We start from the raw sequence: 14,405 nt of genomic DNA on the forward strand, positions 1-14,405 counted from the left end.
TACTTCACAGCATTTATTTCTGTCTGAAATTATCTTGGTACATTTTGCTTGTTTATTATCTTTTTCTGCTAGCATATAAATTCTCAGAGAGCAGAAAATCCTTGTTTAATGCTGTATTCGCAGCATCTAGACCAATGCCTAAGGCATATGAGGTGATGAGTAAACATTTGCTGTTTGTTGTTTGTTTTTAGAGACAGGGTCTCACTTTGTTGCTCAGGCTGGTCGCAAACTCCTGAACTCAAGGGATCCTCCTGCTTCGGCCTGCCAAAGTGCTGGCATTACAGGCGAGAGCCACCACACCTAGCCAACAACTCTTGTTCCACTGTAGTACACTGAATTACTGAGCAGAGATGCTTGCTGCTTATCGTTTTGTGCCTTCTCTGAAGCAGCATCTGTTCAGTTTCTCCACCACTAACTCAACCGTCCATTTACCCAGGCAGGCTTAGTTGTGGATCAAGGAAGAAGAGAAGTTTCCTGTTTATCTTGTTTTCAAAACGAACAGAGGTTATAACAAAGGTGATCAAACCGTATCTCTATAAAATGACTCTTCCGTCTCACCCTCATAAGGATGGCTACTATCCAAAAAAGCAAAGCAGAAAATAAAGTGTCAGTGAAGATGTGGAGAAACTGGAACCCTCGTGTGTTGTTGGTGGGAATGTAAAATGGTGCAGCCACTGCAGAAAACACTATGATGGTTTCCTCAAAAAACTAAAAATAGAATTCCATATGAGCCGCCAATCCCACTTTTTGGGTGTATACTCAAAAGAACTGAAAACGGGGTCTTGAACAGATATTTGCATACCCATGTTCATAGCAGCCATATTCACAATAGTCAAAATATGGACGCAACTCAAGCGTTCATCAATGGATGAATGGATAAACAAAATATGTGACCTAAAATGGAATATTACTCAGCCTTAAAAAGGAAGGAAATTCTGACACATGCTACAACATAGATGAACCTTGAGAATATTATGCTAAGTGAAATAAGCCAGCCACAAACAGAGAAATACTGTATGACTCCACTTACATAAAAGGTGCCTAGAGCGTTTAAACTTACAGAGACAGAAAATAGAATGGCAGTTACCAGTTGGGCTGAGGGAGGAATGGGGAGTTTTTTAAATGGGTACTGAGTTTTTCAGCATGAAAAGAACTCCAGAGATTGGTTGTACAACAATGTGAATGTACTTAACCCTAATAAATTGTCCACTTACAAATGGTTAGGATGATAAATTTTGCCATGTGTATTTTGTCACAATTTAATAAAAACATTAAAAAATAACTTTGGGGGCCAGATGCAGTGGCTCTCAACTATAATCCCAGCACTTTGGGAGGCCAGGGAAGGAGGATCCCTTGAGCCCAGCCATTCTAGACCAACCTGGGCAACACAGTGAGACCTTGTCTCTATAAAAAAAATTAGCCATGTGTGGTGGCGCTCGCCTATAGTCCCACCTACTTAGGGGGATGAGGTAGGAGGACCACATGAGCCCAGGAATTCTAGGCTGTAGTGAGCCATAATCACACCACTGCACTACAGCTTGGGTGACAAAGTGAGACCCTGTCTCAGAAAAATAATAAATAAATAAATAACTTCAGGCCAGGCATGGTGGCTCACGCCTGTAATCTCAGCACTTTGGGAAGCCCAAGTGGGAGAGTCGCTTGCAGTCAAGAGTTCAAGAACAACCTAATATAACAAGACCCCATCTCCACAAAAAACTAAAAAAATTAGCCAGGCGTGGCACACACCTGTAGACCTAGCTACATGTGGGGGCTGAGGTGCAAGGATTGCTTGAGCCCAGGAATTTGAGGCTGCAGGGAGCTGAGATTGCACCACTGCACTCCGGCCTGGGTGACAGATCAAGACCTTGTCTCAAAAAAGAGAGAAAAAAAGGCTTTTTAATATAATGCATATACTTAAGCATTTTACAAGTATCTCTACAGAGATACAGGACCTTGGAGCCTGGGATGTTTATGTGTGAAATCAGGCTGATGAGATCAGGCTGTGAATGACAACAGTGCTCTGAAGGCAAGCCTCTGTGACACTCACCTATCCATACGAAGCTGACAGACAATGCTTAGTGCATCCACAACTCCTTCTTCTTTCAACTGTCGACAGCCAATGGATGTAGCAATAAAACACCCCGTTCTACCTATTCCTGCACTGAAAAGAAAAGAAAAGAAAATTAAAAAGTGGAGGAAAATGACAAAGATAAGAAACATTCTTTTACAAGGGTACTTTTAAATCTGAAGCCAGAGTTAAAAGTAGTATTCATGTATTGAGTATTATAAACCTGGCCCTGTGCTAAGTCCTTAAAATATATTTTTACATTTAATTATAAGTAGTAGGATGAGAGGGGTGGAGGGAAGTGATGAGTGGGGGGGACAGTAAAAAGGCATTATAATTGTTCTAGAAAAAATAAAAAATAATTAATGTCTGCACTTAGGCAAGATACAGGCAGTAGAAAGGAGGGGGAAGATTTAGACACATCACCAGTGTGAATCTGGAGGACTGGAGCTGAAGAGGGAGAAAAGCAAAAAGTCAAAGATGACTAGGCTTGGAGAGAAAGAATGGTGATGCCCTGAGGCCAAAGCGCATCCTAGAATAGGGTGAATTTGAAGGAGGCAGGGAAGGGGAGTTTGATCTTGGACATACTGATGTTGAGAAGTCTAGTGAATAATTGAGCAATTGAAGACTGGATTCATTTTAGGAGAGGGTACAGCTAGAGGCACATATTTCCAAGAGATTTGTATAGACATAATAATTGAACAGAAATACTGCCTGTCCTGTTGGGTTCATACATTCAACTGCCTTAGATGATATGTCCATAAAATCAACCTCACAAGCACACGTGCTCTGTCTCTGTCTGCAGTTTTAACCGCTAACAGTCTCTGTGTAAAAGATTCTTTCAAATCTACATCTAGACTCCCTAAATTTCCTAAACTCTAGATTGTCATTCCATCTCCTTCTTACTATTTTGGACTTGCTTCAGTTCAATGTGTCTAAATTCAATGTATCTGAAACAGAATTAACTATCTTTTCCCTCAATGGCATTACCAGTCAGCCACAAGTTTTCCAGCCTAGAAATCTTGGAACCATCTTTTACATCTCTCCCCTTCTCACCTCCCACATCCAACCTGTTACCACTTCTTCTACTTTCCATCTCTGCTGAGCCTGTGGGATTCATGCTTTCCTTTCTATAGACTGTACTCACGTTTTCAACATCTCCTTTTATCATGATTAGCAGTGATCTCATTATAGTTTCCAAGTCTCAAGTCTTTTCCTGGACAAATTCGCACAGCTGCTAGATTCATCTTTCTGAAATAGGGACTTAATTATATCATTCCCTACTCAAAACCTGTAGATGGCTCCATTAATTGTAGCATAATGTCTAACCTCCCTACCATGGTATTCATGACCTTGCAAAATCTGAATGTGACTAACTTTCAAGCCTTTTGTACTTTGCTGTCTTCCTTCCCACGTGCCATGATTTTCACTTACATAAATTGTTTGCAAAACAGCTTTTGGTTTTCCAATTTTTCTGTGTTAATAATGTTTTCTCGGTCAGAAATGCCCTCCCTCCTTTTAAAACTACAACATTGATTGTTTCAAAAGGCTCAGTTCAGCATTATTCTAGTTTTTGGAAGTTTTCTTCGGCTCCCATGGTTGGAAATAATTGCTCCCCTCTTGGCACTCAAATAGCACCTATTTCTCACATTTGGCACTTGTTTCCTGTCAAACGTGAGTGCAGAGGAATTCAGAGGAGTGGCTCCCTTTTAGTTGAAGTTTCCACAGAAAGTTCATTTCATTGAAGAAATAGGATTGGAACTGTGCCCCATGAATGGCAGGTATTTAGGCTGTCATAATTGAGGAGAATATTCTGGGTGCGACGACGATATATAACGAAAGAAGGAAAGAATTAATGAGAAACAGCAAATATGATTTGCAACAATAAGTAGAATAGCTTGTGTTGAAGAGGAAGTTATTTTAGTGGAACTGTGGGAAATAAAGATAGAAAGGTACCCTGCGATCTTATATGGAAGTCTAAGAGGCTTGAAATTCATCCTTTTTTTTTTAAATAAGAATTTGATGAAGACTGTAAGCTTTTACTCTTCAGAAAAATTCACGTAACTTTACATACTCAAATGTGTTCAAATAATTTCAAGAAGTCCACTGACTTCTGCGGTTTATGCATAGGTTCAAGGTTAGGGACTTTTGCTCTAGTTTTTTTGTTGTTTGTTTTTATGACAGAGTCTAGGTCTGTTGCCCAGGTTGCTGAAATACGCTGGCAGGATCTTGACTCACTATAACCTCTGCCTCCTCAGTTCAAGCGATTCTCCTGCCTCCGCCTCCCAAGTAGCTGGGAGTACAGGCACATGCCACTACGCCTGGCTAATTTTTGTATTTTTAGTAGAGAGGGGATTTCATCATATTGGCCAGGCTGGTCTTGAACTCCTGACCTCAAGTGATCTGCCCGCCTCGGCCTCCCAAAGTGCTGGGATTACAAGCGTGAGCTACCGCATCTGGCCCATTGACAAACTTTGAGCAGAGACTCCATGTAAGGTAAGACGGAGAAGGGCACAGGTAGACAATGGTGGCGGTGAGAGCATGGGGGAGTGTGGTGTGTGTGTGCATTTTACCAGCTACTTCTAAAATACATGGATGAGGTCAGAAGGGCTTAAACTATGGTGGCTGGACAGGAAATGGTGATTATGGGAGAAGCTTTGAAGGGAAAGCCCATCTAGTGACTGATTAGATACTGAGGTTGGAGTTAAAAGAAGGGCCAGAGATAACCGTCAACATGGGATGCGGAGTGACTGGAAAAAAGATAGTCTCATTCTCAGAAATAGTAATCAGAAGGGGAGCTGGTTTTATAGGGGAAGTGACTAGTTCATTTTAGATATCCTGAGTGTTTAATGACTTTGGGTGGGGGACAGTTCCAGCCCTAAAGCGTAGTGAGTTAGGCTGTTTTTTTGTTTTTGTTTTTTTGGCTCCAAGTTAAGTTTAGGATAAAGCCAGTGTTATCTACCTTCGGATAAACAGACACATATTAAACTTTACTCTTAATTAAACTACACAATCTCAAAAATGGAGGCTAAAATTATACTCTAAAATAATATATTTATTAAATATATCATCAAAAGCTAACTTAAGAGACCTATGCGGTTAAACAAAGCAACACAAATTATTTTGAGAAAGCATGAAGAATAAATGGCTGGCTGGGCTTGGTAGCTCACACTTGTAATCCCAGCACTTTGGGAGGCCAAGGCAGGTGGATCACGTTTGAAGTCAGGAGTTCGAGACCAGCCTGGCCAGCATGGTGAAATCCCCGTCTCTACTAAAAATACAAAAATTAGCCAGGCGTGGTGGCGCACGTCTGTAATTCCAGCTACTTCAGAGGCTGAGGTGGGAGGATCTCTTGAGCACAGGAGGTCGAGGCTGCAGTGAGCCAAGATTGTGCCACTGCACTCCAGCCTGGGCAATGGAGTGAGACTCTGTCTCAAAATAAATAAATAAATAAATAAATAAATAAATAAATAAATAGTTGTTCATATAAATTACTTTAAAAACACTCGCATCAGTTTGGTTACATTAAAAGGAAAACAAGGGGAGGGAGGTATCAGTTCTAGGAGGAGAGCTTTGAACTAGAAATTAGGGACGGGAACCAGCACAGACCCTGCTGCTGTTGTTGGCCTGGCCTCTAGCGCTCCGTGTTCTGGTCACAGCACTTTGTTTTCCTTTGGTGAACTACCATTTGCTCAATTCTCATTTCATAAATTTATTTCAACCTGTTTTTCTGGAGATAACTCTTAAAATAATTGACTGGTTTTCACCAAACTTGAAATAGTAATAAATGTTACCAAGATACAAACCAAGCAGAGTTCACTTGTCATTTGAAACAACAAAAAAGTCACTGATAACTTCAAAGAATGCATCTTAATTCCTAGTGTGTACAAGACTGATGAGACTAAATGAATCAATATAAGTTTCAAAGCAGATAACTGCTGAATAAGGTCTCCTGTTCACTGAGCCATTTATTTCGAACTTGTATTTCGCCTACTGTGTAATTGTTGTTTGCCAAAAATGACCTAAAAGCATGACCTCACTTCTGTCAGCATAATCTTGATTAAGACTCAAATATAAGGGACTTAACCAGTTTCAATAAATATTTAATTTGCCAACAAAGTCACATCCAGGAAGCAAAACCCACTTGTACCTGCTCTATGACTTTACAAAGAATGGGCCATTGCTTAGACAGAAAGGACCATTCACATCTTACCTGCAGTGGACAACCACAGGCCCTCGGCCCTGGGAAGCAAGTCTGTCTTCTTCCACATCCAGCATGAGCTGTAGGAGGGGCTGGGCACTGTCTGGAGTCTTGTGATCAGGCCATGAGGTGTACCAGTAATGCTTCACATGTTGGGTGTGGCTTCCTTGCTGAAAATAGCAACAGCCACCAAATGCCTCATTCACTTGTGGAACTAAAAGTCATCCAAACCACAATACTGAATGCCTTTTTATCACCCCCATCTTGCTGGCAATTTATTTCTAGGTGGGAAAAACATTTAGAAGATTTTTGAAGAGTGCCCTTTTACTTTGAGAAGACTTTACTGTCAGTATTCAGTTCACAAAGTGAGAAAGTCTTACCTTTGTTGAGATTTATATCTCTACCTATAGCTATAATATAGATCATAAATGTAACATATGCTAAACATATATTTATAATTTGTTATAATAAACAAGATGGTAGGTGAAAACGTAGTCAAGAAAGAATGAGATATATTTTGTTTCCTGCTCTATGAGCATTCCTGACAAGTTGTTATAAACATATTAATCAATAGAATACTTAATTTCATATCAGTCATGGTAATACTTCTACACTCATCCCAAACTCCAGTATTTAATAGAGTGAGGAATCACAGCAATAAAGAGGCTACATGAGATCCCTCTATTGGAAACACTTTGGGCGAGGGCCCACACACATCATCTCGAAACCCAGCACGGGTGAGGGTGCGGCATGAACCCGGCACTCCAGAACATGTGTTGAAAAACAGGTTTTGGTAAATGCCTTATTTCACACTTCCCAATAAAAACCATCACTGTAGCTCTGCCCCTGTTTTCTTCCTCTTTGTGATGATTCTGTCTCAGCAGTGAGGTTGCAGATAAGATCGAAATTTTGGGGTAATTATTCTCCAGAAGCAAAAATAATACCATGGCAACATTTTTCAGCATCTGCTGCCCATGAGTTAAATAAGATAGTTTTCCTATGACATAATCTCGTCTGGGGAAAGTCCCTATAAAGTACTGTAACTCCATGCTTCTGAAGATCTCATCAACACTTCAGGCTTGTCTTGCTTCCCACTGCCACCCACAACTGCAGATTTTCTCTTTCACAGCTTCCAGGCCTTACTTAAAGCTGCTTAGACCAAAATGACGCTAAAAAAATCATGGTAAAATCTCCAGCACAGCCTTTAGTTAAAAACTTTCAAAAGGTTAAATCAGAGATATTTTATTAATGCAAATTAGAGGATCACAACACCCTACATAATGAATTTTCTTAATGTCTACTTACATTGATTTAATTATACTGCATATTAATAGTAGTTGACAAAAAATACATGAGGGAATGATTATAGTTTCTCTTTGATTTTAACATTATTTAATGTGCTTAAATTGCATTTGTAGTACTGGTTAAGATAAAAAATTTCAAAGTAGAAATGTAATCCTCCAACATCATCTACTTTGTAGATGGCTATAGCTGTATAATCTTACCTTTAAGACAAGGTTTCGAATGGTGTAGTTATCACATTCATTTACACTGATAACCAGAACCTCAACTTTCCCATATATCCCTCTCTTTTCCGGCCAGTATAGCACACACTTCTGGAGGAGGGGAAAGAGAATACAGCAAATGTTAATGGCTTTTATTGGCCTTGGAGTACTTTTCATTCAAGCATCTCAAGAGTTTTATATCATTAATTTTAAAATATCAAATTTCAATTTTTATAGTTTTGTAAATATACTAAAACCATTGAATTTTAAATCTTAAACAGCTAGATTTTATGGTATGTAAATTATACCTCAACAGTTTTTTTTAAAGTATCAATTTTATATGTGCCTATTAAACTGTCACTGCTGACTCCATACAAAAAATAAAGGCCCAATTACCCAAAACTCTTCAGAGAAATTAGGAACTAATTAAGAACTAAGTTAAGAAATTTAAGAATTAAGAAATTAAGATCCAAATATTAGAATTTATCATGTGCTGACTAGAAATAAAAAGAATGTTTTCCCACAATAATTGAGGAAAGTTACATTTTCCTGCTTCAACAAACTGATGTCTAATGAGAATAGATGGCATACAACCAAGTTTCCCTTATATGTAAGGCAGATGTAATGATCATTAATATAATTATGGTATTATATTTTCCCAGAACAACAGTTTTTTTCACTTTTATGGAACTAATTTACAAAAATTATGTTAAAAATATTTTTATAACAGGTCGTCCTGAGGAGCTTTAAAAGAGTGATAATAATTATACTGCAAGCAAGGCAACATAGCATGGTTAAGGTGCAGGCTTTGAACTCAGAGCCTGGGTCCAAATTTTGGTTCTACCATTCATTACCTGTGAATCCACGAACAAGATACTTGGCCCCTTTGGTTATAGTTTCTTTATTATTGGCTATCTGGAAAGTACTTAGGATAAAGCCAGGCACCGAATAAGCACTTAAAACATGCTACTATTATTGTTGCTATTTTAAAACTATTGGGTGATAGATTTTTGGCCCAAAGTGATTAGATCTTCATGCATTAAATATTATTTTGGTATTATTATAGCCAATCTTATTAAATAAAAATTGCAAAATGAGATTCAAGCATACGTATAATCTCATATTATTTTGCTTTTTAAACAACTGCAAAATAATTGAATTTTCATGATAAAGAATGTAAAATGACAAATGTTGATGTTTTATTTTGAGTGCTCTTAGAAGCAATGTTAATTTTACAAATGTTTAAATAGCACTTATTTTCTCCCAACCATACACACATTTACAAAGAAATTCTTTCATTTGTTGCCTTCAATCAGGACCTTTTAATACCCAGGACACTTGTTTCTTCACATCTTTGTCAAAGGCATATGAATACACTTGATAAAAATTTAAATACTTACAGATTTAAAAGAGCAGCAAAAGACTCACAAAATTACAGAACAAAGGAAAAGACACATAAAGTATCAGAAACACACCTCCAGGCCTCTATTATGCTAAGTACCACTACTCTACAAGCTAGCACAGCGAAGGAAGTCACTTCACCTAGCAGAATCTGTTTCTTTCATCCATTACAATAAAAACACATCTACATCCTCTACATTTTGACCCTCTTTCCAAATGAAGTCAATTGTTTCAGCTTTATTTACCTGCCACCCAAGACTCTCAGGCTATCAGACCAAAAGACTTACTCTGACTGACTTAATGTTAACATTAAGAGAAGAAGCCTTTTTAAAGTAGAGCAACTCATTTCTCTCGAAATCTACGAGTTGCCAAGTGTTTAAAATTTTCCCGCTTTGTTAAAGGTAATCATACTAACCAATTTGCCTGGTTTCTTTCAACGAAGCATCAATTATTTCGCTGTAAGACCCGAGCTATTGTGTATCTTAAAACCCATGCCTCCCAATGAGTCCAAGAAGAATGACAAAGAATCTTGAAAAAGGTATTGAACAAAGAAAGAGGCATTCATTCAGTAGTCCAGCAGTCTGGCGTACGTGCCCCATTGTCCACGATCAGACCTGAGCAGCAGGCCCCTCTTTAGGAAGGTGGCTCTCAAAACCACTAAGAAAAGCTGCAAGGCAGGAGCTTGCCGCCTGCACCCTGACTCTTAATACTTGAACAGGTTTCTGCACCTACTTGATAAATGGAAATGCTGCTCGCTTCTCTCCCAAGCTTGCCAGGGCCCTCTTGAATGTTTTTCTTGACTCATTACCAAAAAAGCAATTGGCAGTCAGCTCCCAGTAGACAATGCAATGTGACTTGTTCATTCAAACAACCCTTAATTAGCATCCCATCTCCTTTCTGAGATACAATAGCTTATTTTTACACACTGAATATATTTTTCCCCCATTTAGATGACAGTAGAAAAAGAGACCAGATAAGTGTGGGTACTTTTGAATATGAGGTGGGGGAGAGCTGCAAATGCAGTCGTTTCTAAGAGTACAAGTTCACGTTCAAATTATTTTCCCGCACAGCTTTTTAGGGTTTCTTTATTGTGGTGCTAACAATGAGATAAAAGAGGCAGAAAAGGCAAGGAAGAAAAATGCTGTCTTACAGATAATACTGTGAAACCACACTAATTGTAGGTAATTCAAAATAGCATGCTATTTAGCAGAATATACCCCCAAATCATCACTATTCTTTTGCTAACTAGGCTTATCCTTTCAGTAAAATTATCTATTAATTCTAAGAATCCATAATTTGGAAGAAAAAAAACAGGTTTCCAGAGGACCGTGTCTCTTGTGCAAGCAAGTGATTATCAAACCCTGACTGAAAAGATTCTGGACATTAACCAGTTCTTTGTAATTGGTGGTTTATAGCAAAAGCAGGATGTAACACAAAGCAATGCAAATTCTTTGGGGTTTTTTTGTTGTTGTTTTTTTTGTTTTTTTTTTTTGTTTGTTTGTTTTGTGATGGAGTCCCATTCTGTCACTCAGGTTGGAGTGCAGTGGCACAATGTCAGCTTACTGCAACCTCCACCTCCCGGGTTCAAGCAATTCTCCTGCCTCAGCCTCCCAAGTAACTGGGATTACAGGTGTGCACCACCATGCCTGGCTAATTTTTGTATTTTTAGTAGAGACGGGGGTTTCACCATGTTGGCCAGGCTGGTCTTGAACGCCTGACCTCAGGTGATCTGCACACCTCGGCCTTCCAAAGTGCTGGGATTACAGGCGTGAGCCACTGTGCCTGGTCACAAGCTCACATTTTTATGATACTTTTTTCTTCCCTTGATTCTCCTTCTGGCCCCCACCAAGTGAGGGCTATTTGAGGAGGAGGTCTAGCTAGTTGTTTAGTTGCCAGAAAAAAAAAAATCTATTTTTAAGTTATTTTCCTTTTAGTTTCTGTATATTTAAATATCAGAGATATTGCTCTATAAGCTAAAGATCTGTATCATCACACAGAATGTGGCTCTAAGTAAATAAAATCTTCACACTTAGCTTCATTTGGGTTGAGAGGGATAGAATGGGTCATGAGAGGGATAGAATGGGTCAGATTGTCTAAAATTATTATTACCATAGCTACTTTTATTCCTGGTACTCCGGTGGAATATTACTGACATAGGCTCAGAGATTTAAGTACCTTCACCAACATCGTATCATTTAGCCCCTTCCACAATCCTTTGAAGTAGGTAGGGTGGGTAGCAGGTATTATTATTATTTACATTATTTTTCAGCTGAGGACATGAAGGCTCAGGTGTTTTGGTAGGGGAAAATTGCCTTGCAGGGCTAGAATTTTCCAAGAAAATATCACTTTATGAATGAAACTTTCCATCTTTGATTTCCACACTGACTCTTAACCAACCCTACTTAACCACAGCATTGACCAATGACCTCCGTTCCCTCTGTCACATATGTTGACGCACATGCAACCTTGCATAGTCTTGGTTCACTCTCTTACTGAGCTCGATACTTTCATTACCATCTTTTGATCTCTATGTTCCTCAAGTTGTTTTTATACCAAAACCCCTTTATGCCAGGTGTACTCATTATTGAAGTCCAGTAACTTAATTACATATTATAGAAATCAATAAAATATGTGGGTTAAAAGAGAAAAAACTTTTATGAGATAATTGTATAAATTGAATAAGTTTTTCACTGGTGAAAAAAGTAAACCAGTAAAGAAAACTACAGTCAAATCAGGGACATGTGAGACAATGATAGAAGTTTGTCTCTAAGTTAAAAAAATCTAAATAGAAAGCTGCATTTATATTGTTTCATAGGCTTTTCTATTTTCTCTTTCATTTTAAATAAACTAAAATGGAAAATTTTGATAATATATAAATGATGTGATTGACATAAACTATATGATCTAGAACTCCATCTTCAGACCAACACTCATAAAAGACTGAACCCCATAATAAACAAACACATTTGAATATGAACAAATGTACACGTTTTAAGACAAATTTTTTTTTAATGATTCTCACATGGACCGTTTTCGATTAACTGCGTTTTTTTTAATTTTTTGAGATGGAGTCTTGCTCTGTTGCCCAGGCTAGAGTGCAGTAACATGATCTCCGTTCACTGCAAGCTCCACCTTCCGTGTTCATGCCATTCTCTTGCCTCAGCCTCCTGAGTAGCTGGGACTACAGGTGCCTGCCACCACGCCAGGCTAGTTTTTTGTATTTTTAAGTAGAGATGGAGTTTTACCGTGTTAGCCAGGATGATCTTGATCTCCTGACGTTGTGATCCTCCCGCCTCGGCCTCCCAAAGTGCTGGGATTACAGGCGTGAGCCACCGTGCCCAGCTGATTAACTGTGTTAAACAAGAGGGCTTCTAGCTATAGTTGAAAGTAAAGCAGGCTAATGCAGTTTGAATATAACGTTGTGGATTAAACATTAAGGTGCAAAGTTAGATTTGGAATATAAGCATGCTTGGAAGGACAGAAGAGTAATTTTGTTCGGGTGCAATCAGCGTCTGAATTTCTAGCCACCCTTAATTGCTTGGGTAGCATAACCATCAAACTCCTGGTCACCCATGAAATGAAATTAGGCTGCCTGCCACTACTGGACAGTGGTGGTCAGGTTGCCTCTCCACAACACGATGGCCCTAAGTCAGAGGCTAAGTGGCCTTGGTCATGCTTGTGGTGGCTTTGGTCTCTTTGCTCCCGGTTGAATGGATTTGTGTTTCATAAGCAACATCCTGCATGAGATCCTAATTTATCTTGTGACTCCAATGTATGCTCATGAATACAGTTGTCCAGTCACAGCATTCATAATATCTAATTCTGATCCTCTAAAGGAAAGCTGAATACCAAAAAGGGACTCTCTTCCACTTGCTTGCTAGGTTGGACTCCCACAATAATACCTTCTCTGACCTTGTTTGGATAGACACTCTGGTTATGGGACTTGGTTTGCTCTTTTTCATTCATTAATTCAAAGTATGAATCCTTTAGTCTACTCCACAGTGACCTGCAAATTGAGGATGACTTCCCCATCATAATCCTAGTCCACACTTTCAAATTGTCCACTAGTTTAAATAAACAGATTCAACATTTTTAAAGAACCTGATCAAAACGTGTTGCCTATCTCCTCTTCCTAAAGAGAATGGTTAAAGATTTCTAACTTGAATGTAAGCAATCATACACACCACTCTTGGGATGCAGTCACTTCTTGCACTGTAGATTATTCTTTCCCACCGTAAGTGGATTCGAGGGAGCAGCATAGTGTAATGGTGAGGAGGAGGAAGAGAAGGAAGAGGAGGAGAAGGAGGATAAACAGCAGCAGCAGCAGCAGCAGCAGCAGCAGCAGCAGCTTGGGAGTTAGCTGTTTGAGCAAGTTGCCTTCCTGTGCCTCAGTGTTCTCATTTGTAATGGGGTTTACAAATATGTTTACTATAAGGATTAATTTTCAAGCACACCGTTAGTGCTCCATAAATATTTGTTCTTCCGAAGATCCAACAGTCCAATTTCTACGCTTTCCACGTATATTTGTTGAACCTTCTAGATTACCTAACTTTTACTCTAATTTTTTTAGCTAATTATAAATGATAGAGAAGATATATTTTCATTTTATGCATTTAGAATATAACATGGCATAATTAACATTTTCTTATTAGTATCTTACCAGAATAATTTATTATCTCCTCAAACAGTTTAATAAAGTCCACTTTATTTTAAAATAGAATTTTCATATCTATTGAGTAGCCAATTTCTCTGTCTGAATGAATGCACATCTGATTTTATAATGAAATTTAAGGCAATGTACTCCATTAATGTATACACTTACTATGTACCCACAAAATTAAAAGTAAAAATTTAAATAAAGAAACTCTTTTTTTAAAGGCAAACATGGGTTATGCTTAGTCAATATTTATATTTCCAAAAACCTTTCTTGGAATGTATTTAATTAATCAAAGACATATATGGTACTGCAGTTTGACTTAATGAGGTCTTTACTTATCTTCTTAAGGTTTTTGTGGCCATTAAATTGGAAACAATTTAAGTACCCATCAGTAAGGAAATGATTGCATTTTAGCACATCCACACCATGAAATTCTAGTAATTTAAAATAGCATTTTGATGACTTATTAATGACATAGAGAATACTCATAGTATTAAAAGCAGAATATACAACATAATACGATACCCTCTTTTATTATCTTTACACCAATGCTGTACCTTCTCATGACTTCAACCA

At 38.3% G+C, this 14,405-nt stretch overlaps 1 protein-coding gene across 3 annotated transcripts in view; it reads right to left on the reverse strand.

Annotated features, from left to right (window-relative positions):
- PTPRR (protein tyrosine phosphatase receptor type R) overlaps positions 1–14,405 on the reverse strand; it is a 277,720-nt gene that overhangs the window by 16,525 nt on the left and 246,790 nt on the right. For all 3 annotated transcript variants that reach the window (XM_001117474.5, XM_077954729.1, XM_077954728.1), the window contains 3 exons: positions 7,772–7,882; positions 6,279–6,436; positions 2,048–2,161 (listed from right to left, as the gene is read on the reverse strand). In XM_001117474.5, coding sequence (XP_001117474.3) covers positions 2,048–2,161; positions 6,279–6,436; positions 7,772–7,882 — 383 coding nt within the window. The remainder of the gene's footprint in view (positions 1–2,047; positions 2,162–6,278; positions 6,437–7,771; positions 7,883–14,405) is intronic.

This window comes from Macaca mulatta, chromosome 11 (assembly GCF_049350105.2).
Source record: "Macaca mulatta isolate MMU2019108-1 chromosome 11, T2T-MMU8v2.0, whole genome shotgun sequence".
Lineage (NCBI taxonomy): Eukaryota > Metazoa > Chordata > Mammalia > Primates > Cercopithecidae > Macaca > Macaca mulatta.